The following is a 24,264-nucleotide window of genomic DNA, read 5'->3' on the forward strand; positions in this document are numbered from 1 at the left end:
TCCCCACTCTAACATATCCTGTATTTCTATATAAATAAACTTGTTACTTAGCAATGATTATTATAACTTGTTCTTTACAAAACATTCGAAGCTGGTTTAAGACAACTTTATTAGTTACATATTATAAACTGTCTGGCACACTGTTTCTATTGTTTAAACAACAGACTGCTGACAAACGAAACATTACTGAATCTGTATATATAGTAGGGTGGGAAAAGACGGTACACCTTTAGCACATACTATCTAAATATCCTGATCGTTTTTTTTAACAATTAACAACGGTTTATTGGACTCGTAAGGATACGGTTGAATTCTTTGAATGTTTTTTGTTTACTACAAAATGGGACGAGAAAATGGAATGAAAAGATGTCCCATCTTCCCCCACCCTACTGTATATAGTCAAGTACAAAAGCAACACAGGTTAATAATTTACTAAAGAACAATCATTTTACTGCCATTATGAAACATTCGTGGTGGTTTTCATTTAACAGAACCTTTTAATATATAAAGGTTTTGTTTTAAAGCAGACTACTTCTGGAGTATTCGGCCAAATGTGGCCAAAATCCAAGGTCTTTGTCAAGGACCGCACGCATAATATTATAAAATAGTAAAAAAAACAGATTACTTGTGAAGCGGTTGACCGTGCTTTAAGTACATATTTATATTAAAACCTTTCGAAATCCACTTAATGAATAAAGATTGAATATTAAACAGTCGTTTTGCGTATCTATTCACAAGTGGCGTAACAGTGTTTATAAACGACAAGCGACACAGCCCGCGTGTATATCCTATCACTATGACTATACAAGGAAATGATGTGACAATTCTGCCATTCTTTGATGTAAATTTTTACTTGTGTTTGCGCACATGTTTCACGTTGGAGCTCTCTTGCTGTTTTCACGTTTGTCTGTAACTGAGCTAAACTACCGCACCCCCAACAATTGGTGAACCAAGTGAACACTATATAGTAGGATGGGGGAAGATGGGACGCCTTTTCATTCTATTTTCTCGTACATTTTGGTAGTAAACAAAGAACATTCAAAAAATTATAAAACCTTGTCCTCGCGACTTTCATAGACCGTTGTTAATTGTTTAAAACACGATCAGGATATTTATAGATTTTGTGCTAAAGGTGTCCCATCCTCCCCCACTCCAGTATATCCGTCCGGCGACAACTTCAAAGTCAACGGTGATTAACTATGTTTTATTATTTTTGAGCTGGGTCCGACCCAGCCTGACCTGGAAACAGACCACAAGTTTCCTTCCGTTTTGTGGAAAATTTAAAAAGCGTTTTATTGATTTCAAAAATACTTTGCTTATTAAAACTGTTCCAGTACTAGTCACGTGACTGCGGAACCTGCGTTTTTTGTATTCGCTTGTCCACAAGTTGCTGTATAATGCGCGTTTGCTGTGTTTACAAAGTGTCGATCATTAATACAAGAAATAAAATTAAAAGATCAGTGACATCCTTTAATATACCGAGACTATGAGATACCAGTTCAGCATCTGAATATTCTGGTTCAAAACTGTCTGGCTCAATAGCGGCAACATCTATTTCATCCTCGCTGTCAGTTAAATGGTTACTCATTCTCGTTATAATACACAAAGCTTGTTTACATGCTGAGTCGCTAAACACACTGCCTCGCGCTTTTCGAAGGAAAACAGCCACGCTTCAACAATTTTGTGACGTGAACTTGTCACGTATAGGTAGTACACTTTTCAATATTTTTCGCCACGCAACTTTAAATCAGTTATATAAATTTCACGGTGTTTGAGCTGGAGTATCTCTGGTTATACATAACCGATTAAAACAAGTAAGGTGTCGTTGAAATAAGAAAAACACACTCTATCTATTGAAGCGATGTACATTTGGGTGCGTGTTTAGGCCCTTTAATGTCCTGAGTGATGATTATGAACTAATAGATGCCAGTCTGAATATTCTGGTTCAAAACTATCTGGCTCAATGGTTTATCCTCACTGTCAGTTAAATAGTCACTCATTCTCATTCTGTTTACATGCTGCTCAGATAATACATATATTTAATTTATCTATACATGCTAAGTCTCCGATAACACTGCCTCGCGGCTTTCTGAATGAAATCGGCCACGCTTTAACAATTTTGTGACGTGAATTTGTCACGTGGGAAACACACTTCTTATTTTTTCGCCACGCAACTTTCAAATTAGATTTATAATTTTATTTTAAATTAATGTTGTATTTGCTACCTAATAATTTTTAATACTTAACAGCAGTAATTGCCGCGCACTTAGTGGACCGTGAGACACGGCCTACTAGAGATATATCTAGTAGGCCGTGCGTGAGAATACTGTCGAATAATACTGTAACATTTGGTTTCGTTCATTATCCAGTAAGTATACCCCCGAAAAAAGATTTGATAAAACGCCCTCCCTGCCTCCAACTTACCCAGATTCCCGTCTTACTCAATCCTACTATATTCTGTGTATTTTAATCTCAACGGTAACATCAGTTAAGTGTCGCAAAACTAGGTGGATTTCAAGTGTTCGTTGCGCAGTAGACGGTTTGTCAAAACAAAGCTTTTTCTACCGCTGCAAAATATAGACCAAATAAAAAAAAAATCATTTTTATTTAAATATGAAACATGGTAGTTGGCACAATTCATTACTTCAAAAATATATCAACCAATCAATATTCAATTGCATTGTAAATATACAGAATTTTATCTTGTTTTTAACAACTAATATTTTTCTTTAAGATTGATAAAAAGATATGGTTAATGAATTATGTCACCAATCGCACTGAAGTGCATAGTTTTTATAAAAGCACACAAAAAAAAAATTTTTTTAAATAGAAAAAATATAAAAGGACAGGACAATGTATGATACACTATTTACAGAGGAGTAATGTTACATTACAGAGGAGTAATGTTACATAAAGCATGTTTTGCTTAGAAAGTCTTGGAATTCAGTTAAGAATGTATTATCTCATCACCACAATGGGCGAGCTTCACAGAACGCATGAAGAATGGCAGAGGCAATAAAAAGTAAAGGGTCATAACCACCCGACGCAATGAACCTCGCCTTTACTACAAACTGACGAACAATTTTCACTTCAACGAAGCTTAAAGTCTTAAACCAAGAAAGCAGGAAAATTCAACAAGCCAAATAATTGACAGAAAGTCGATAAAACGGGAAATGTATCAAAAAAGGATTACTAAAATTTTCATAAAAGTGTTCCAAAATCATCATGTTTGGATAAACAACGTAAACAACTTAGTAATTTTTTTCAATTTGTTTTCCAATAAGGTGATTGTACGTGGCTGCTTTCAAGTGCCTAAGACGGTCCCATGACATCATAATTACGGATTGTCATCTCCTTCTACCTCGACTGGGCAAGATGAAATGCCTTGAGAATAATTTCTCATGTGAGCTTGAAAATTCTCACTAACAGCTCTTAGATCGGCTGCTTCAAGCCTGTTAATGATGTACGCTTCATTGAAGTCAGATCCCTTTGTTTGTCTCAGCTTGCAAATGAGATTATACCGGAATTCTTCTATTGAAACTGTAAATAAATGTTGTGCTGACAATTGTTTACAGTTACACTGATTATAAATAAATTACGGCAGATAAATCATTTTACCTTACCACCAAAAGTTATCATAGTTGAAACTGTAATAACTAACCTCCACGCTCAGCTTCTTCTATAACAGATGGACTCAAACCGCACAAGTCACCAAATCGTTTCCAATCGGCTCTAACCATTGAACTTTCAGCTTTGAGGAACCTATCCATATGTTCCACTGTGGGAAAAACAAAGCTTTTTTTATTATAGCTTAAAATCACATTATTATAAAAGCTGTTATTTACTTACTGGAGAACAATAGTCACCTCATATGTAACTTTGATGTGTACATTTGTAGAAGATTATTATTTTTGAGGCGTATTTGTGTGCCACTGGCTTTTGAAATGTGATTTGCTTATTTTTTAAAAAGTTTAAAACCATGTGTTGGACACAGTATGTAAAACAGTGTATTGGGACAATGGTTTTATGGAGATGAAACCACATTGATATTCAGAAATGTGTGACAACAAAATTATTTAAATATAAATATAAACCACTAACAAAAAATAAAAAGTCATAACCTAACTTACATTTTTTTTGTTTTTTTTGTAGGTCTAACTGCGCAGCTGTTGCACTACCTGCAATAAATAATAATATTATTTAAGTGTGACTTAAGCTCAAGCTATATAAGTTGACCCTATCCATTAACATATAAGAAATAATATATAAGATACATTTTTTTTTCCAAATTATATGCCACAAACTTTAATAAAAAACATATCAGCAGATCAGCGGTGTAATTAAATAATCAAAAGACTGCTTCATTTTATCTTAGACACTTTAAACACTGTCTATAAACTTTAACAGGATACTCAAAAGGATATTAACATAAAGTAACAAATTCCAACCTTGTCTGGGGCTTTCAATGCGAGATGGGCTGTGGGACGCCCCATGGGCTGCCCCCTGAACTTCAACTGTCGTACCAACTATTGGTTGAGCATCAATTTTGTTAATTACTTCTTCTTGAATATACTCAGACACTAAACAGCCTTCCTCATTATCGTAAGCTTTGTTCTCAGAAGCCAACCTTCTTCGCTTAAACAGACCTTGTTCGCTTGAGCGGAATTGAACAGGCGGCACATCTCTCGTACTTACTGCAATTAATAGCCAGAACATTAAACATATATTTATTATTTAGTGCTTTTATATTCGGATTAAACTAAAAGCTGCTTTAACGTTATGAATCATATTGTAAGGTGTTTAAGCAGTTTTCAGAATCAGATGAATATAGAAGTTAATTACCGGCAATCATCATATTAAAATCTAGCCCAGTAGGAACAGACTTAGAAAGGTCAAATTGAACTATCAGCTTAAAGTTACCGGCGCCGTGGCGTAGTGGTTAGCGCGCCTGCCTGTAGCCCAGGGTCCCAGAGGTAATGGGTTCAAGGCTCGTCGCTGCTACAATTGCGGGCCCATGTGTCTTTGGGCAAGACACTTAACGGCAATTGCTCCAACCCAGTGGTCACTAATGGGTTGTCCAAATTATCAGCAATATATAAAAAATAATACAAAATCCAAAAAAAATAATTACCCACAGTAACATACATGGTAACCCGTAAGCTGGCACGAGGTGTTAAACGCGTGTTATAACGACTGTCGTTTTTCGGACACGTGAGGATAAAGTAAGTTACATTCATTCATTCAAGTAAAATATATATGAATTTAATGGTCACTTTAAACAATTATAATGTGCAATATGAATGAAAGCAAGAAAACTTACTACTTTGTCAAAAAATGGTAACAGTCTAACCTGATTTTTTAGAGTGTTCCAAACTAGGCTTTTGCAGCTTTTGATCAATTAGTGGTACAGCTTCCTCCTGGCTGTCACTTTCTTTTTTATGCTTTGGTATTGAAATCCTTTTCTCATCACTGACAGCTTTACCACCAGGTTTTTCATTAGCTACAATAACTTGGTTCAAACGACTGTCTGAACTGGTAGGTGAAGACTCCTAAAAAACAAAAATAAATATTGATGTTTTTTTTTAAATTCTGGTTTAATGAAAGAATTAGTTTAGGATATAATACTGTTTTATAAAATTCTCTATTGGCAAATATTAATTTTGTTGCATCATATCTTCCGCCATACGGCAATGCATCATTAAAAATTAAAATTAAATAAAACAAATATCTCACCGATGAACCTCCAGAAGTGTTTGAATCTTTCAAAGAAAGCTTTTCTTTTTTCTTCTGAAAAATATACAAGAGGCATAGAAATGATGTAATAAATTCATGCAAGGTAAGGTAACAATTACTTATATCTATATCAAATTTGTCTGGCTGTGTGGCACAGTTGGTTAGCGCGCCTGCGTCTAACCCAGTGGTAGTAGGTTAAGGTTTGTGTCTGCTACCATTGTTGGTTGTGTATGTCCTTGGGTAAAAAACTTCATAGCAAATGCTCCAACCCATTGGTCACTAATGGGTTGTCCAAATTGTTGAGAAAACAAAACAACAAAAAATTCACCCACAAAAGTACATACGTGGTAACTCGTAAGCTGGCAAAAAGTGTTTGAAACAGAACACCTGTGTTATTACCTCTGTTTACGGCCATGAGAATAAAGCAAGTTACATTCAATACTAACATGTGTTCGAAAAAGACAGAAACACAGAAGAGCAAGAAGTAAAGGAGTCCCCACAGAGATCCCAATAACTACCCAAACAGATGTGCCAGCTTCACCTAAACACAAGTCAAGTTTAATTTAGTTAAACAACAGACTGCTAAACAACAGGCACATTACAGTGTCAGTAAGTACCAAGTACTATACCACAGTACCCATACATGAGTAAATAAACCATCCAGTTAAATAGACAACAATGTTTTTACTTTTTCCTTTTTTTAAACAATTAAAACGGAGACCTTGAATGTGTCAACTACAAAACATAGTAAATTACTGATATGTTTCATGTCCTTTACTACACCAATTAGAGAAACAAAATTTATATAATACATGTAAAATATATTATTATATAAACCTTGTGTTTTAAAATTATTACCAGGAACTAAATCCTGTGGTTTTTCTTCTATAACTGTAGACATTCTTACTGGTGTTGTCATTGAAGGTTGTTCTAAAGGTGTGGTTTCAGGTGGCTTTCTTTATGTGAAGAAAAGCACATAATTAGAACACATCAAAAATATAATAGGTGTGCAACCTTTATTACAGGAGGGCCAGGTAAATTACAAGGTGAACACGCGGGTTGTACGTTTATTTAAAATAGTTTTGCATGAACCAATAATAGTTCGTTTTTGTCTTACCTCCTTGCAGAAATATGAAGTTTGGAAAATTTCTAAAGAAAACTGCTATATAAATTTGTTGTCACTTTAAAAAATTCAAGCAAAAATATGCAGCTGGCCTGTACAAATTTTCTTTCCAGGCCTTATTTAGTCTGCAGGTTGCACACCCCTGAGTTAGAGTATTATATCAATTCTTCCAAGTTCCAGGGTCACTAACTTTCAACCTGTAACTTACAGTCATGCAACCCTAACAACTCAGGACTCTAAAACCCTTGACAACCCGTCACAACCGCTGACAATCATCTTTCAAGTTCATTGAGCATTAAATTGACAGATTTGTGGCTTATCAGGAGTTATTATAATTAGAAATTACAGGGTAAGTGTACCACATTTAAGAAACAATTTACCTAAAGCAGGCCTGAAGAACATACTGCCTGGCGCCTGCATCACATTTAATATATTATTGTGGACCACGAATACGTGGAGTGGCTTGTTTATTGCATAATCTCACAATATATATGACATGTGTATTTATGCCTAATGTCTATTTATCTTACCTGATAATTGTACAGCGTGAAGAACCACCTTCGGATTTATAACCCGGTCTACATAGGCGGCATTTCTGGTCAAAATCTGGTGATCCAAACTGGTGAACTTCATGATTATGTTCACACGGCGTATACGGAACACAGTTTTCATCTAACTTGAAATAGCCGTCAAAACAATCGCACCTTAAATGTAAAATATACATATAGTCAAGTGGGGTAATAAAAAACAATGGGGCACTTGGGGTAAGAAAGAAAAAACTCCCTGGCCAGCTAAAAAAACATTTTATCTCAATACGCAGACAGCTCTTGTGGGTAAATAGAACATTTATTTGGCTTAATTTTATCTTAACTTACATTCTAAGTGGTAAATTCCTTTTAGTTTTTCGTAAAACAATTTTTATGTTAAAAGGCCTGTCGTGATAAACCTATTGTATAGGCCTATGCAGTTAATTTGCCACATATTTAAGTACCTTACTGATGGTATATTTTAATTTCAAATTTTAAGAAAATTTCATACCCATTTTTTACCCCAAAATTGCATTATAGGAAGGGGTAAAAAAAACATAAGTTTTCTGTCTTTTTTTGTTGTTGTTTTTTAAAAAAGGGGAAAAAAACATAATTTTTCTGTTTTGTTTTTACCTCAACCTATATTACCTTTGTGATAAAACTGATTTTAAAGTTATGTATGTATATGGGTTATGTTTTAGGTTAAGATTGTTTAGTTACGAGTCATTTTTATTAATATGTTGCTCAATTTAGTTTAGATTAAGTCAAGATGTCATTTAGACTTTCAAAAGTCTTTACCATTTAATTAAATCAAATGTAACACAGCTAATGCTTTGGTTACTTCTTGTGCTTTATATAGGTTATTTAACTTATGAGCTTTGTTTTTGGTCTAATAAATGTTATTTGTGGAATTGTGGGTAAGCTTATAATATGTATAAAATAAAGTTTATGTTTAAAATAAATTTAAGTAAAAATGTTAAATTATAAAAGAAAATAAAACCATTAGAAAAAGGCCGTTAAAAGTGTGTAGAAGATATTTTGTGGAAAAAAGAGAAGAAGTTTTCTGAGAAATTTTAGACTGCATAAAATACCTAAGTTGACTAATATTTGTATTACTACCCTGGACTTTAGTTGTTATTTTTTTTAAATCAAGTTAAGTTTAGCCTTTGAAAACATTGTTTTTTATTGCCACGCAAATGTTTTTTTACCCAAAAGCCTGGAGAATAAAAAACAGCACAAAATTTCGAATAAAATTTAAAGTAATTATAGAAATCCTACAATCTTTTTTGAACATCAAGGTATGATGAATACTGTTCCTCCAGACTAAAAGTATTTTTTTAGTTTATTGATTGGGGAGAAAATCGAAAGTTTATGTTTGTTTATGTTTTCTGTTTTCTGTTTTTTATTACCCTACTTGACTATATTCCTTTTATTTTCTTGATTCAAAAAAATATTAAAGCTGAAAAACTGGTTTGATATAGAAAAAATGTTGGGTAAATTACACAGTACACACTTTAGGTAGTGGTACATTTAGCCTGCCATTTTTAATATTTTTCGTTCTCGCGTACAAGGTACAACATTATAGCAATAGATTACCAGCTTGCCAGTCTGCTAAAAATTGGGAGTCAAAAAGAAAATGCTTGGGTTTGGTCGCACATCCTTGCTATTAACCTATCCATTTCTTAGGTTTGATACACTCTTGACGAGCGATGCTATACAAGTGTAAAGTTTATTGTACAATCGTTACAAATACAAAAAAATAAAAACTCTTACCGAGGTGCATGTCCTGCCATTAAAGGGATGAACTGCATATTCTCTCCACAATCCCTTTCAGTTATTGTAGGTAAAGAACAAGCCTTGTTCTTATGTAACTCATCTTCCATGTAAGTTCCTTCAGGACATGGTGTACACTCTGTTGTATGAAACTGTTTATCGGACTGAGGTATTGTCACGTTACAGATTCCTGCATAAAACGTTCCCCTTGGGCAAAGGCAACAGAGTCTCCCATCTACATCATTTTTATGTGCATACAGCAATGTTAGCGTTCGCACTTTAGGATCAGCGGAGTGTAGATGAGGGCATGGATCAGCCTCAGATTCAGGAGGGCGATTAATGTTGTCTTGACTATGTACACCTGAAAACTGAAGTATTCACCCATCAATTAGATGTTCTAACTTCCAACCACATTGGCATAGGCATAACATTAGGGGTATGGAATCTTACACTAACTCTTGAGAGTCTTGAACAAAGGTGACAGTGTGACAGTATATTCAGGTGTTTTACTTAGCACCAAAGTTTTAAGTGTGAAGCAGCTTTTATCCTGTTATCAGAAATGTGATGTCTTTGCATAATGTTCCGCTGTTTAAAAACTTAGTATATCACCAAATGGCTGATACTAGTGGCGCACCCAATGGTGAGGATTAGGGAAACCAGCCTCCCTTTTTACGATCGTGAACTTTTTTTCCTGTTGCGAACTTATTTTCACGATGCCAACTCGGCCCCTTCTTACATGATGTTACGTTCATAATATGTCAATAACAATGCGTTACTCACTAGTAACTATCTACATTACCCAAGTTACCCCTATACTGATAGCATACAAAATAAGACTAGATACCTGTAAAAGTAGATTTTCAAGAGCTAAAATCATCCAACAGCTTGATATCTTCATTTTTAAAGAATCAGATTATTTTAATTTGAGCTATAATAGGCTATACACTGCAACAAAAATAAACCTGGTTAATGTTTATAATTCAAATTGTACGGATGACATTTAATTTCAAAAAAGAAATTTAAAAATACAGACATTTAATGGTACAGATGCTGTGCAATGAAACACAAAACTGTAACTCATATTATAAACTCCAAATTACAAGAATTCCCTAGCAAAGTAAATCATGTATTACGATATAGCCTATTATACACTTTATCACAAAAAAAATTTTTATCAAATACTAAAGTTACTGAAAGTAACCTCTTGCATATAAGCTGTTGAATGTCACACAGCATTTATAATACTTTGGATACCATTCAGCATGTTCTTTCCATGGATCATCTACCCAACTCCCAGTTAGGTAATCCACCATTACAATAGCAGCACTTTACAATTTCATTCAAGCCAACGATTACTGTTATCTGTTGCTTTGGTCATGAATTAATTTAATATAAGAGGGTACAGTTTTATTTTAAATTATTTACTTATAAATCCGCAATGAAATCAACTCAGAAATCTTTCCGTTTATACCAAATTTGAATGAAACAAAACTTTGGGTAGGCTATTTTAATTGTCTACTATTAGGTACAAACACCGAAAAATAAATAAGAAACAAAACAGTTACTATTTTCAGAGTATTTTGAATATCGTGCGTATATGCCTTAACAGAATTATTCATTTTCGTCGTTTTGACTATTTAATCGAGCTATAAATTCAGCTTTGTCTTTGTCGCTCATGTAGTCCATATATTGTCTTAATTCCAACTCTGCATGTTGTCTCTTGTGTCGTTGCCTACCACGGTACATTAGAACAGCAGTTGCTACGAACCATAAGACCATAATAATGGTGGCAAGGCGAACTCTATGAACCCAGGATGCAGAATCCAACACATCTTGATGTAAAGTCTCTGGAACGTCTTCAATTCGTTTGAATTTTCCAGCACTAACCAATATTTTTTTTTGTTTATCTGACAGTCTGACTTGGCCTGGCATTTGCTTGTTAAACTTAACGGGGTAGATTGAAAATTTTCTTTCGCAAGTAACAGCCAGACAAGTTTTGACGGAATTGTTTGAACGTTTTAATAACATTAAGCGCCATGGCTGTTTGGCACACAATCTTAAGGTTGGCAACAACATGTTGCTTTACAGCTTTTCTCTATAGATAGCACTTCATGTTCAACGTATACATATACAAGGATTATATATATAATCCATTCTATATAAATCTTTTAAAATATTTATTAAAAATATTGGGTGCTAGTGAAGAATCTCCCCCCCCCCACCTTATTTGCTAACTACTAAGCCCTATAACCACTAACCCCCTAACCTAGGGGTTAGTGGTTAGCAAATAAGGTGGGGGGGAGATTCTTCACTAGCACCAAATATTGTTGGTCCTAGATTAGAACAAGTACTTACACGGTAGTTCTGATTATTCAGCTCATTATATTACTGTTCCTGAACTGATACGGTATCTTTTTATATACTGCCTTTAATGATCGTTACAATCCCGCACAACACAAGCGACTACCCAACAAGACCCTCTCCACTGACAAGTAACGCAATAAAAGTGTTTCAAGAAAAAGGAAAAAGGGAGCGAGTTTTGGAGATGGCAAAGTCACACCAACGTCGTCACGCCACTCTACACACAACTTGCGTATTGAGAAAGGCATCTGTAAAGGCGAAAATGCTTTCGATGCCGTACAGCCCGTACTTATTTACATACTTCGAGATAATGCGCTAATAATAGTATCAGCTACCTACTAGAGGCCGTGTAGCTACTAATTAAGCAGATCTTCTGGAACATCATTCCGTATGTAATATTTGGTGCTAGTGAAGAATTCCCGCGCTACGTCCGCTAACCCCTATCCTCTAAGTCTAAAATAAATAAATGTAACTTGCTTGATCCTCGTGTGAAAATCCAAAATATAACGCCGTATTACTGTACATTTATTTCAGTAAATGCTGCAATAAGCGCCTGATTGATTAAACCGATCAAAGTTACGTTCAATTATTCATTCAAACCGCTTAACCAAATATAGATTAAAAAGGCAATCAATTAACCCAGTTCGAATATTAATACGTCCTACATAACACAGCAATGAAAGCAAACGTGTTTACGGCCCTCTGCGCTTTTAAAGGGGAGTGTGGCGCAACAGTGCGACGTCATAAGGAGAAAGTAAATGCTCAAAAATACATTCCTAATAATGTTTCTATTACTTCCCGTATTAATGACATTAGCAGTTTATAGTATTTGCACAAGAATTTCGTCGCAATTTGTCTCGCATTGTTGATAAATAACGTATTTAGAGTAAAAAAATATAAGACTGTGAGGTAAGATGGGACAGTTTTAGCACAAAGTATCCAACTATCCTGATTGTGTTTTAAACAAATCTCTATGAGATTTGTGAGGATACAGTTTTAATTCTTTGTTTACTGGCAAATGGGACGAAAGAGTAGAATAATTATCGGCTTATTTTAATCATTCAATAGTGTATGTGTATATCATATTTATCATCGCGTGGGGGGAATGACAATCGTAACATCATGCTTGTTTTGTTTTTAACCTCGTGCCCGGTTACGAGATACCACGGATGCCAACATATTACATTTAACTGTGCGGTTGTCATCTAACCCAAATTATTTATAACTTACATCAACGCAACTTTTAAGAGAAAAAGAATAAGTAAACAAATTGGCAGAAACGTCATGTCGAACTCTATTGTTACTCAGAGAATAAATAGCGACCGCGAAACAAAGATATAGGTCGTAACTCAGGATGCCTTCAATAAATAGCGATCGCAGCGAAGTTTCAAAATACCACACAAAGCGATTTACTAAACACCTTAATCTTTATACATCATGAACAAAATAATTTTCCGTTTCGACCCATACTAAACTCAAGTTCCAATAACGTGTATAGTAGAATGGGGTGAACCGGGAACCTTAAGCAAAGATTGCCTAATATATCTAAACTCAAAATATTAGGCGGTTTTAAAGTGATACCACGAAGTAGTACCATTGTACCTTTAGTAGTTAACAACATTTTAAAGAATTATATTGAAAAACTCGAGGAGTTAATGATAAATTCGCCACGGCCCACTAGACTTTGTTGGACAGAGAGAATACAGTTATACTGCAACATTTTGTTTTGTTGCTCACCAAAAAAAAGGAAATTTAAAAAAAGTTCTTTACTTGCCAGAGAACCGTTTTCCCCCACTCTATATTACATCAATGAGTTTATCGAAATTATAATCGAAGTTTTGAATTCAAGGTGTATGTAGGGTTGTTAATGATTATTTCAATTCTCACGACTCGAAAATCTTGCAATGCGCTTTCTGTTAAAATAAAGTTAAATAATAGAATTATCGCAATTAAGTAGTTGGTCATTGTTTCCTGTTATCCGGTTGCGCAATCAGGAAGTTTCCCTTCCACCTTGTACTTTGGACTGGTGATAAAAACAACATATTTGTCATCGTTACAAAATCACAAAAGATTCATTAACAATTGAGTCTGACGTTTATTGATGTTCGATTCAAGACAAGTTCAGTCTGTCGCTTACGAAACGTTGATTCGTGATGTATACTTCAATGAAAACAATCGTAAAAAATAAACCGAATACGCACATTTCAATTTTAATAAGAAAAGCTCTTAAATTGCTATAGATATCTTACGTGCTTACCAAAACTCGAAAGCGGAATACCCCTTTGTAACATGGTGCCTTTGTAACCGATATATAACACTTATTGATGCTAAGTGTACAATATGTTGTTATAGCCTTTTTGAACATACTACTACCTGTCAAGTTTATTTATTTTTTATACTTAAGTTTGTGTGCTGGTTTCAATCTGGATTACCTATTAAATGTTTAAACACATATCGGACCCGCGGCATATTGTAATAGGGTGGGGGGAAGACGGGACTCGGAGTAAAACGGGAAAATTTTATAAAATCTTTCTTTACGGGCACCCATTTAGTGATAGGTGAAAATAAATGTCACAGTATTATTCGACAGTATTCTCGCGGTTCAACAATACCCCGACAGTTTTTAAATTGTGTTTTATTACATTTCTTTTAATTGTTGTCAATTAATAAAAGTATGATAGCACTAATTTGTGGTATTCCTTAAAGACCACCAAATGTTTTTGTTTATGAGAGGGGAATTACCACATTACCGTAAAAACAGTCACAGAAGGGGTTTACTTGTGATGAAGTATTGCGTCATACGATAACGTTGCTTTTTCTTACTTAGGAGAAAAGTAAATGGAATTCGAAACGCGATTTAGTATTGTCACGTCTACACCCTTTTTTTTGTCTGCGTCAAAACAAACACATAACTTAAAAAGTAATTCCGCACTAAACAAGATTGTCAAAGTGTGTACAAACAAAAAAACACGCGTTTCAGATGTACGGAGAATAAATTTAAACCCTGACATGCACGAGTTGTTCCAAATGGCCAAGTGCGTATGAAATGGTAAGTCCATAGTTATAATAAACCAATTAAATATGCCTTTATACAATAAATCTTGCGCTACAAACAAGAGCGTATATAAAGACTGTGGATAAGATTTACGTCATCATTCCTATTTGCATATATTTCGCAACGCAAACAATAAGAGAGATTAAAACGGTTTAGTTTCAAGTATTTCTGTTTCAAAGCAAGTTTTCCTCTAATCACTTTATGCTGTTGTCGTTACAACTTGCGTTTGGCTAATCTGCTGATAAAATCTAATAATCGAATCAACGAAACCTCTTCCTAACATAAACGGTACAAAGAATTAAGTGCTTCTGTTTATACCAGATTGCCGCTTTTGTCTAACGCGGCCGCGGAGATTTACTGACCAAACAATGGGTTAATCGTTAATGAATAACATGCAGTTCAACAAAAGTATCTTTTCGCGGTATACAGATTTTTTGTTATTAGTAAATTATCGTGTTTGGTTTCTCGCCAACGCTTCCTTCATTTTTTGTGAAAATAGTTCATAGAAAGGGTTATGTTTCATTCACTTTATCACCCCATTTGCCTACACAGTGTGTGATTACGCTTGGCTCAATTCCAGACTGCGGTGGTCCATCCTTATGGTCCATTATGTCTGGTAGAGAATCGTGCCACTTTTATACATTGAACTGTTTGCTTTTAACCTTAATTTAAATAAGGCTGGATTAAAAGCTATCAAAAAATCTAACATTTGGGTCATCTTGATTATTGTTAAAGCCGAGCGACCACCCACCGATAAAAAATTAATGTACTTTTAAACCGGTAGGTGTTCATGCCCTGATTTCACAATAGACTTATAAGGGCAAATGACGTGTGCGCATGTATACGGATGAATTAAAGCGTATAAATATGATTTGATCAAACTTTATTCAGGATCTTTGATTGTTGAGTTAGTCCCCAGATAACGTACATACAATGCCGAATGACGAAGGCGGGTGCACAAATTTCTCCGGTGTAGCGAGCAAACCACTGAAAGCCATACACGTCAGTGGTCCCGTGCCTACGCCTCGTGATTGTAATTGCGTCACAACTCCGGGGCTAAGAAATTCTGGGTTTCCCCGTGTATAGCACCGATTAAGTAGACGCGACAAAAGTCAAGTATTATGTACGAGATGTAAGAAAACCTCTCCAGTTACATTCCAGTTTTTTTTATGAACAATAGTTGTATTGTTTTGCATATTAGGTTTAAAGGGAGCTTTTAATTTCAAATACCCGAGCGGGACAGTTTTGGTCACTGTCCCGAGTGTCCCCCACTAACACTCATTGTTGTTCATAAAATAAAGTCTATAGAAATTTGATAAAACACAACGGTTAATACGAAACAATTTTCAAAACAAATATAAGTCACTTTACAAACATATAAGAAACATCGCGTGGTACATTGTTGGCCACGTAAACGGTCAAATAGGTTTTTTTTCATTGAACAGTGTCGTTCTTGTTGGTTCTTGTTGTTATTTGCGAGACTAATTTCCACGCATATATAGTACTGTGGGGTAAGATGGGACACTTTTAGCACATAATATATAAATACCCTGGTCGTGTTTTAAACAATTAACAACGGTCTATGGGAGTCGTGAGGATACGGTTTTATACTCCTTTGAATGTTCTTTGTTTACTACCAAATCGGACAAGAAAATAGAATGAAAAGCTGTCCCATCTTCCCCCAACCTACTATTTAAGAAGTAAATCAATAAAGCGTGGCAAGCGTGTCAGACATATTTTTTAACATTTTATAGTTATTTCTGATATATTGCACATTCTTTTTAACGTTTAATTAACTTGACGCAAATTAATGTAATTAGACAAATATGATAATATTGCCGAACCTTATTTACGGCAGTGCAACTCGCAAACTTTTCGGTGTACATTATACGTTTATTTTTATATCTTTCTTAAAAATCGTAGTGCGCCTATATTACCCCACTCTATACTGTGTAATACATTTTCTGCTTGACGTACCCTTGAAAAAACCTTTATCTTAAAATAACCGCTCATTGTCTGTATAAACCTGAACCAAAGGCGAAACGTGTATATGGCCTTTAAAATATAACATCGTAAAGTCGAAATAAAGCGCCGTGAACTATGTAGCCTATGTTTGCAGACGACTGCCTTTTTTAACCCCAGAACTTTCTGGAATCTACAACGCTGAACCATGCACTTTGTACGCCTTCTTATAATATAATCGTTAGTGAACTTTATAACACGCTTGCTTGCTTTCTCGTTGCCTGGATTAAAACGACATACTGCCTTCTTAATCAGTCGTTTCTTGTAGAAAGAATGCGGAAGAATCGGTTTGGCGCTGCTTGTCTAGAAGCAATAAATTAAAAACGACTATCCGTTACATTCGCAATGTCACGTAATGTTTAAACATGGAACACCGGGAAAAAGATACAAAATCAGAACAAGCATTTAAAATAAGTTCACCATACCCATGGGCCATGGCATACCAAGGTTTACTCTCGGTCAAACTCCGCATCGAAAGATTGGTAGACAAAACACGAGTAAACCACGCCATATATATATAGACGTTCTGTATGTGAATCGAAGTGTAACGACCTTGAGTAAACTTATACTACTCAACCATAAGTGAAAAACTGGAAGTTGTTTTAAAGAGACGCATAAGAAATATTTACACGGAGATTGTGCATCGTGTTTAACAACTGTTTTAACAACCTTGTAAGTTACGTATTTATTTTTAACCCGGTAAGTTACGTTATTTATTGACGTATATAAACATTAGGTAGCTGTATAATAAAAAAATATCTTTAACATTACATTTCAACACGCTTGTTAGAAAACCCGCTAGATCATTTTCGGAAATATATCGCCGAAAATAACTGCGGTCGTAATAATTACTTTACTCGAATTCGGGTAAACTATACTTATTATCAACATTAATATTAATATCCCTCAAAGTAATTCTGATGACACGCAATAATGAAGTTACCTAATCTCGATTACGCGCAGGAATGCGGAAGTCAGGTCCCGTCTTTGTCTTATGTAATGAGCAAATCACGCCATCAGAGAGCGACTGCTGTTCAGAGGTATAACATGCGGAAAACCTGTAACACGTACCACTGACCAGCTTGGCTTAAAAACAACCTGTCGGCATGCAGCCATACACACTTCAGTCGCGTAAAGTACTTTAAAAGGAAAAGAAAGAAGCTTATAATCTAACATTCCTTTACCACAACCAAATCTATTTTATGGTTATTTGAGCGGTTTTACGAACAATTCAGCCACACACCGACACATTAACGTAATCGTTCGAACAAAAACTAAACAGAAAACTGCTAAGTTGCGTCTGCTTCTCGGGCTACCAAAAGAGACTTTGTTTAAATTAAAACATAAATAAGTGTTGTGTTTAAACAAGTTACCCACGGTCTTTTTTTATATCACATCTAATCCTACTAAACTTGTGTGTCGCTATTCCGATCAATACTAGTTTAATACTTCTGGCTTCAGTTCTCGTCGAAGATGTACAATCATCTATAATAACGTGAAACACTGTTAATTAGATGGTTTACACCAAGTTCCCATATGCGTTACACCAGTGGTTTGGGCTTTAAACTGGGCGTGGTGGCTTTAAACTGGGTGTGGTGGCTATAAATTGGGCGATTGGGGGACGCTGAGACTAAACAAAGGGCGGTATTACTAAGATAAGCAACTTGAAACGCCAAAATTACTGTGCTCGGTGTTTTTACGACTCTGGTCATAGGGGAAGAGGAAATGCATTTGGTCCACAACCAAATCAAGTTTGTCCGCCCCTGCAACAGGTTAATGACTTTGCACCAACCTCAGTTCTTTTATTACAGTTAGACTATAAGTTGTGATGAAAAAAAACAACTTTGCTTTTACTTTTTGTTGGGGGGTGGGGGACGGGACTTTGTTACTATAAACAAAGTTTGGGAATCACTGGTGCGTTGTTTTAAGGGTGATTATTTTTTGTATTTTTTTTACTTGTGGCTGATAATTTGGACAACCCATTTCTGACCACTGGGTTGGAGCAATTGCCGTTAAGTGTCTTGCCCAAGGATTGTGCTGCGGCGCCGGACATTCATCGGTGTTCAGAAAATATGTTTATTTAACCTTGCAATTAAATGGTGTTTTTTTCAAGATAACCAGCGACAATAAAAAGTAAAAATTGAGTGTTCTCTGTTTAAACCAACTTTATTAAGCATTAATGGCGAAATACAAGCGTTTGTGAGGTTCGGGGAACGCATAAAATCTAAAATACAAATAGTTCCAAAACAAATCGTTAGTTAATAGATAACGGAACTCACGATTGCCAAAGTTAGTAGAGACGTCGATTGCAACATTCGGTAGACGCCGGTGTTGTAATGTTTGTTCTGCCGTTGAATTAAGACCGGCCGCTATTGCCGTGCGGAACAAATATATCACGACACCGGTGCTCTATATACTACAAGATGTCGTAGGTATAAAGATTTATTTACAAAGTTTTATAATAGTAGCACTGCCACCAACACCAAGACAGAATAAACTAAACCGTAAAATCGATTTCTATGTTAAGGACATTATGCCTCTGATTTCACATAATAAACGCGGTAATGACGTGTGTGTAAACACCGATGACGTAGCGCGTATAAATTTCCCTGAATTAAGTTTACTTTGATTGTTTGGTTATTTAATTGTTTCGTCATTGCCAAAATGACGTACATCCCGACACATATTACGTGTGGATGCCGCCACATATGACGTGTGCACAGGCCTCGCCAGTGAAGCAAACAGAACGTTAATAAGCATAATGGTACACATCTTTGGTGTATAGTTACCATAACTACACCTCGTGACTCTGAAATGCTTTAAACATCCAGTGCTGGAAAACTCTGGGAATTTCAAGAAACGCTGAAAGGCCAATAAACTAAGTCAACGAATACATAACCTGTTGTGTTGTAGGCGAGGTATACAATAAATATATTTTTTCTTATAATGTTTCTAGTGTTATGTTCAACTTTTGCCAAATTTAGCTTTTAAACGCTAACTGTTTTAATTTTGAAACTGGATAGGTTTAATATTCTTTGCCAGGTTTCAGTCCGTTTATTTAGTTACTTTCACGAAACATATTTATTTATGAGTTTTGTTTAACATCTTTGTTGATGTAAAGTCAATAGAGCGTAACGTGATGGCTTAACAATGCACTTTCCGTAATAATGTAAAGCGTTTAGTCGAGCTATACAATATTTAGCCGTTCTTAGCCATCAAAGCTGTTATCACGATACATTGTTCTTTGTCACATTGGGACAGATATTTCTCCTTTATGTTACCATACCGTCATTTCGTCATACATTAACAATACACAAAAAGTTTCAAAATGTCGCATACAATATGTTCCGTTCCGTTCCGTGCACCTTGTGCCCGCGTACAACTAATATTTAACACTTTAGATTTAATGTATGGCTAACAATTTAGGCAACTGATAAAGAACCACTTCAGAGCATAACCACTTACCTCAAAATAAGGAACCTTCGTATTTTGTCAATTTTTAATTGTCGACGATTATTAATATACCGACTGCTCTTATATTGACATAAAACTGAAAATATGATCTATTATATTAATAAGATAAAATGTGAAAAAAGCCCGACTTTTTAACTTTACACAACCTAAAAAACTAAAACGTCTCTATTTTCTAACTGGTGCTTTTATCAAAGAGGTGGTTTCTCTTTGCTTTTATATAGCCCTCAGAACTTTCTGGAAAATGTGCGGCGTACGCACAGAAATAAAAAAGAGTAGAACGCGCAACTGCTCGAAACCGTGATATATTCTTTTTTCTATTCACGTGACCGCCAACTCCATCCCCATTTCGCTTGGCCTCCATTGTAAAAGATAGGCGCACAGTGATTTTAGGAGGTTTTAGCTGTTTATTTTAAAAACTACACTAACTATTCCACTTTATTAGGCCAGTTTAGTTTTTGGTAGGTTAACACTTACACTTTAGCGCTTGTTTAGGAAAATTAATTATTGTTATAAATTTAATTAAAAACGTTTAAACAAACGGTTTATTAGAAATATATATATGTTTGGGAATATTTATTTTTCCCTATAAACTTAATCAAGTCAAAAAAACGCCCTGGCTTTCATTGACTACTATAGTAAACGGGAACGAGTCGTGAAAAAGAGAGAGTGTATCATGCTCTCTCCTTTACCGACATTAAAGATGCGCGTTCTATTCTTTTTTATTTCTGTGGGTGTACGCCATCTCCTGTCCGCTTCAACGTCGCTTGACAGATTAGTAGTTTTTTATATCTACGGCAGAATGCGCATACTTTACTGTAGCGTAATTCGTAACGTTTTAATGCTGTTTTACTTTTTAAAACATCTCAATTTATTCCAATAGATTACACCTAAGCGTGTCACATCGTCATACTAAAAGTTGTTATACTAACTTCTTTTCCAATCTCAGACTTCTGTTTTAATACCAAGGTGATCCTAGAATACAGATATTTTAGCGGCCATTTTCGATACCTTCTACTGGTACCACTAACCTAAAATTTGGACACTGTACTAACTAGACCCCAGCGGTACCGAATCTAAAATAAAAAATAAAAATTTCGAAAAAATATTAATTATGAATATTAATATTCGTCATAAAAACATATTTATAGAATTTTCTTCCGTTCCAGCTTCAGATATGTTATAGCGCTACGTAATAGCTACAAAATGAAACATTATTTTCTTTAAAAAAGTGCGGGGATAGATGTTAAATATAAAAAAGTATGATCATAACTCGAATCATATAAATATTATATTTTCGATTTTTTTTGCGAAATATAACTCACGCATACATCTATGTAGGTCACTAGCATGTTATCCCCATCGAAAAAAAAATTAATTTCAATTTTTTTTTGTAACTGAATATTAATATTCGTCATAAAAACATATTTATAGAATTTTCTCCTGATCCAGCTTCGAATATGTTATAGCGCTACGTAATACCTAAAAAATGAAACATCATTTTCTTCAAAAAAGTGCGGGGAAGGGTTCAGAATACAAACAAGTATGAGGGTCATAACCCGAATCATACAAGTATTAAATTTTAAAATATTTCGGCGAAAATATAACTTACGCATGCATCCATGTAGGTCACTCACATGTTATCCCCATCAAAAAAAAAATTAATTTCAACTTTTTTTTATAACTGAATATTAATATTCGTCATAAAAACATATTTATAGAATTTTCTCCCGATCCAGCTTCGAATATGTTATAGCGCTACGTAATACCTAAAAAATGAAACATCATTTTTTTCAAAAAAGTGCGGGGAAGGGTTCAGAATACAAACAAGTATGGTCATAACTTGAATCATATAAATATTAAATTTTCGATTTTTTTCGCGAAAATATAACTTACGCATACATCTATGTAGGTCACTAGCATGTTATCCCCATCGAAAAAATAATTAATTTTTTTTTTAAATTTGAATATTAATATTCGTCATAAAAATATATTTATGAAATTTTCTCCCGATCCAGCTTTGAATATGTTATAGCGCTACGTAATACCTAAAAAATGAAACATAATTTTCTTCAAAAAAGTGCGGGGATGGATGTTAAATATTGCGGAGAGTATTAATTACTCGAATTTCGTGTTTATATATTTTTTTTGCACGAACGCAAAAATAGTACATATAAATCCACATAAATGTTTTTATAACAAAATTAGAGTAAAGTGTTTGGATTACAACTGCACAAAACTCCTCTTCTGGTGGACCTTACCAACAGCGTTAAAACTCTTTAAATGCCAAAGATGAACACATTCGCCAATTTAAATAACGGAGGTGCAAAGATTATCATATTATGGGCGAAAGCGACCTTGCACCTCTACTTCAGGCGTTTCTAAAACAAACAGGTTTATCTTCCTTTCCTTTAGACATTCATTATTGTCTGCGATAATTCGATCGAGCCTATCAATAAAAGGCGCTAATCTTGGAGGCTTCAAGAACAAACAATCCTTTGTATTAATTGAAACAAATAAATTAAAATTCTTGGTATATTTCCAGGTACGTAAGTACGGACAGGATAACCGTAAATAACCCAAAATACGAGTAATTAATACTCTCCGCAATATTTAACATCCATCCCCGCACTTTTTTGGAGAAAATTATGTTTCATTTTTTAGGTATTACGTAGCGCTATAACATATTCGAAGCTGGATCGGGAGAAAATTTCATAAATATATTTTTATGACGAATATTAATATTCAAATTTAAAAAAAAAATTAATTATTTTTTCGATGGGGATAACATGCTAGTGACCTACATAGATGTATGCGTAAGTTATATTTTCGCGAAAAAAATCGAAAATTTAATATTTATATGATTCAAGTTATGACCATACTTGTTTGTATTCTGAACCCTTCCCCGCACTTTTTTGAAAAAAATGATGTTTCATTTTTTAGGTATTACGTAGCGCTATAACATATTCGAAGCTGAATCGGGAGAAAATTCTATAAATATGTTTTTATGACGAATATTAATATTCAGTTATAAAAAAAAGTTGAAATTAATTTTTTTTTTGATGGGGATAACATGTGAGTGACCTACATGGATGCATGCGTAAGTTATATTTTCGCCGAAATATTTTAAAATTTAATACTTGTATGATTCGGGTTATGACCCTCATACTTGTTTGTATTCTGAACCCTTCCCCGCACTTTTTTGAAGAAAATGATGTTTTATTTTTTAGGTATTACGTAGCGCTATAACATATTCGAAGCTTGATCGGGAGAAAATTCTATAAATATGTTTTTATGACGAATATTAATATTCAGTTATAAAAAAAAAGTTGAAATTAATTTTTTTTTTGATGGGGATAGCATGTGAGTGACCTACATGGATGCATGCGTAAGTTATATTTTCGTCGAAATGTTTTAAAATTTAATACTTGTATGATTCGGGTTATGACCCTCATACTTGTTTGTATTCTGAACCCTTCCCCGCACTTTTTTGAAGAAAATGATGTTTTATTTTTTAGGTATTACGTAGGGCTATAGCATATTCGAAGCTGGATCGGGAGAAAATTCTATAAATATGTTTTTATGACGAATATTAATATTCAGTTATAAAAAAAAATTGAAATTAATTTTTTTTTTCGATGGGGATAACATGCTAGTGACCTACATAGATGTATGCGTGAGTTATATTTTCGCAAAAAAAATCGAAAATATAATATTTATATGATTCGAGTTATGATCATACTTTTTTATATTTAACATCTATCCCCGCACTTTTTTAAAGAAAATAATGTTTCATTTTGTAGCTATTACGTAGCGCTATAACATATCTGAAGCTGGAACGGGAGAAAATTCTATAAATATGTTTTTATGACGAATATTAATATTCATAATTAATATTTTTTCGAAATTTTTATTTTTTATTTTAGATTCGGTACCGCTGGGGTCTAGTTGGTACAGTGTCCAAATTTTAGGTTAGTGGTACCAGTAGAAGGTATCGAAAATGGCCGCTAAAATATCTGTATTCTAGGATCACCTTGGTTGTTTTAATGGGGCACACAGTGTACACTGGACGAACAAGCAATGAGAAGATAAAAAAAAATGGAAACTTAAGATAAATGTATCCGATACTCCTAAGAAAGTTTACTCTTGGTCAAACTCAAAATATTGGTAGCATAGTAAACCACGCCATATGTACAAAG

At 34.5% G+C, this 24,264-nt stretch overlaps 1 protein-coding gene across 3 annotated transcripts; it reads right to left on the reverse strand.

The window, feature by feature from the left end:
- Positions 1 to 2,586: 2,586 nt before the first annotated feature.
- LOC149728173 (uncharacterized) lies at positions 2,587 to 13,947 on the reverse strand. 3 transcript variants are annotated; one of them, XM_089888849.1, is made up of 11 exons: positions 10,001 to 13,947; positions 9,157 to 9,524; positions 7,387 to 7,560; positions 6,571 to 6,689; positions 6,180 to 6,274; positions 5,734 to 5,787; positions 5,351 to 5,549; positions 4,449 to 4,694; positions 4,131 to 4,178; positions 3,662 to 3,778; positions 2,587 to 3,531 (listed from the first exon to the last, which is right to left on the reverse strand). In XM_089888849.1, the coding sequence occupies exons 1-11, from the start codon at positions 10,052 to 10,054 to the stop codon at positions 3,338 to 3,340; spliced, it is 1,668 nt and encodes a 555-aa protein (XP_089744975.1). In that variant the 5' UTR covers positions 10,055 to 13,947; the 3' UTR covers positions 2,587 to 3,337. The 3 variants fall into 3 exon arrangements, with proteins under 3 accessions (XP_089744975.1, XP_089744974.1, XP_089744976.1); XM_089888848.1 differs by having other exon boundaries at positions 2,587 to 3,540; positions 10,001 to 13,946; XM_089888850.1 differs by having other exon boundaries at positions 2,587 to 3,540; positions 6,592 to 6,689; positions 10,001 to 13,945.
- Between the last annotated feature and the right edge of the window lie 10,317 nt (positions 13,948 to 24,264).

This window comes from Ciona robusta, chromosome 11, assembly GCF_009617815.1.
Source record: "Ciona robusta chromosome 11, ASM961781v2".
NCBI classification, from domain to species: Eukaryota; Metazoa; Chordata; class Ascidiacea; order Phlebobranchia; family Cionidae; genus Ciona; species Ciona robusta.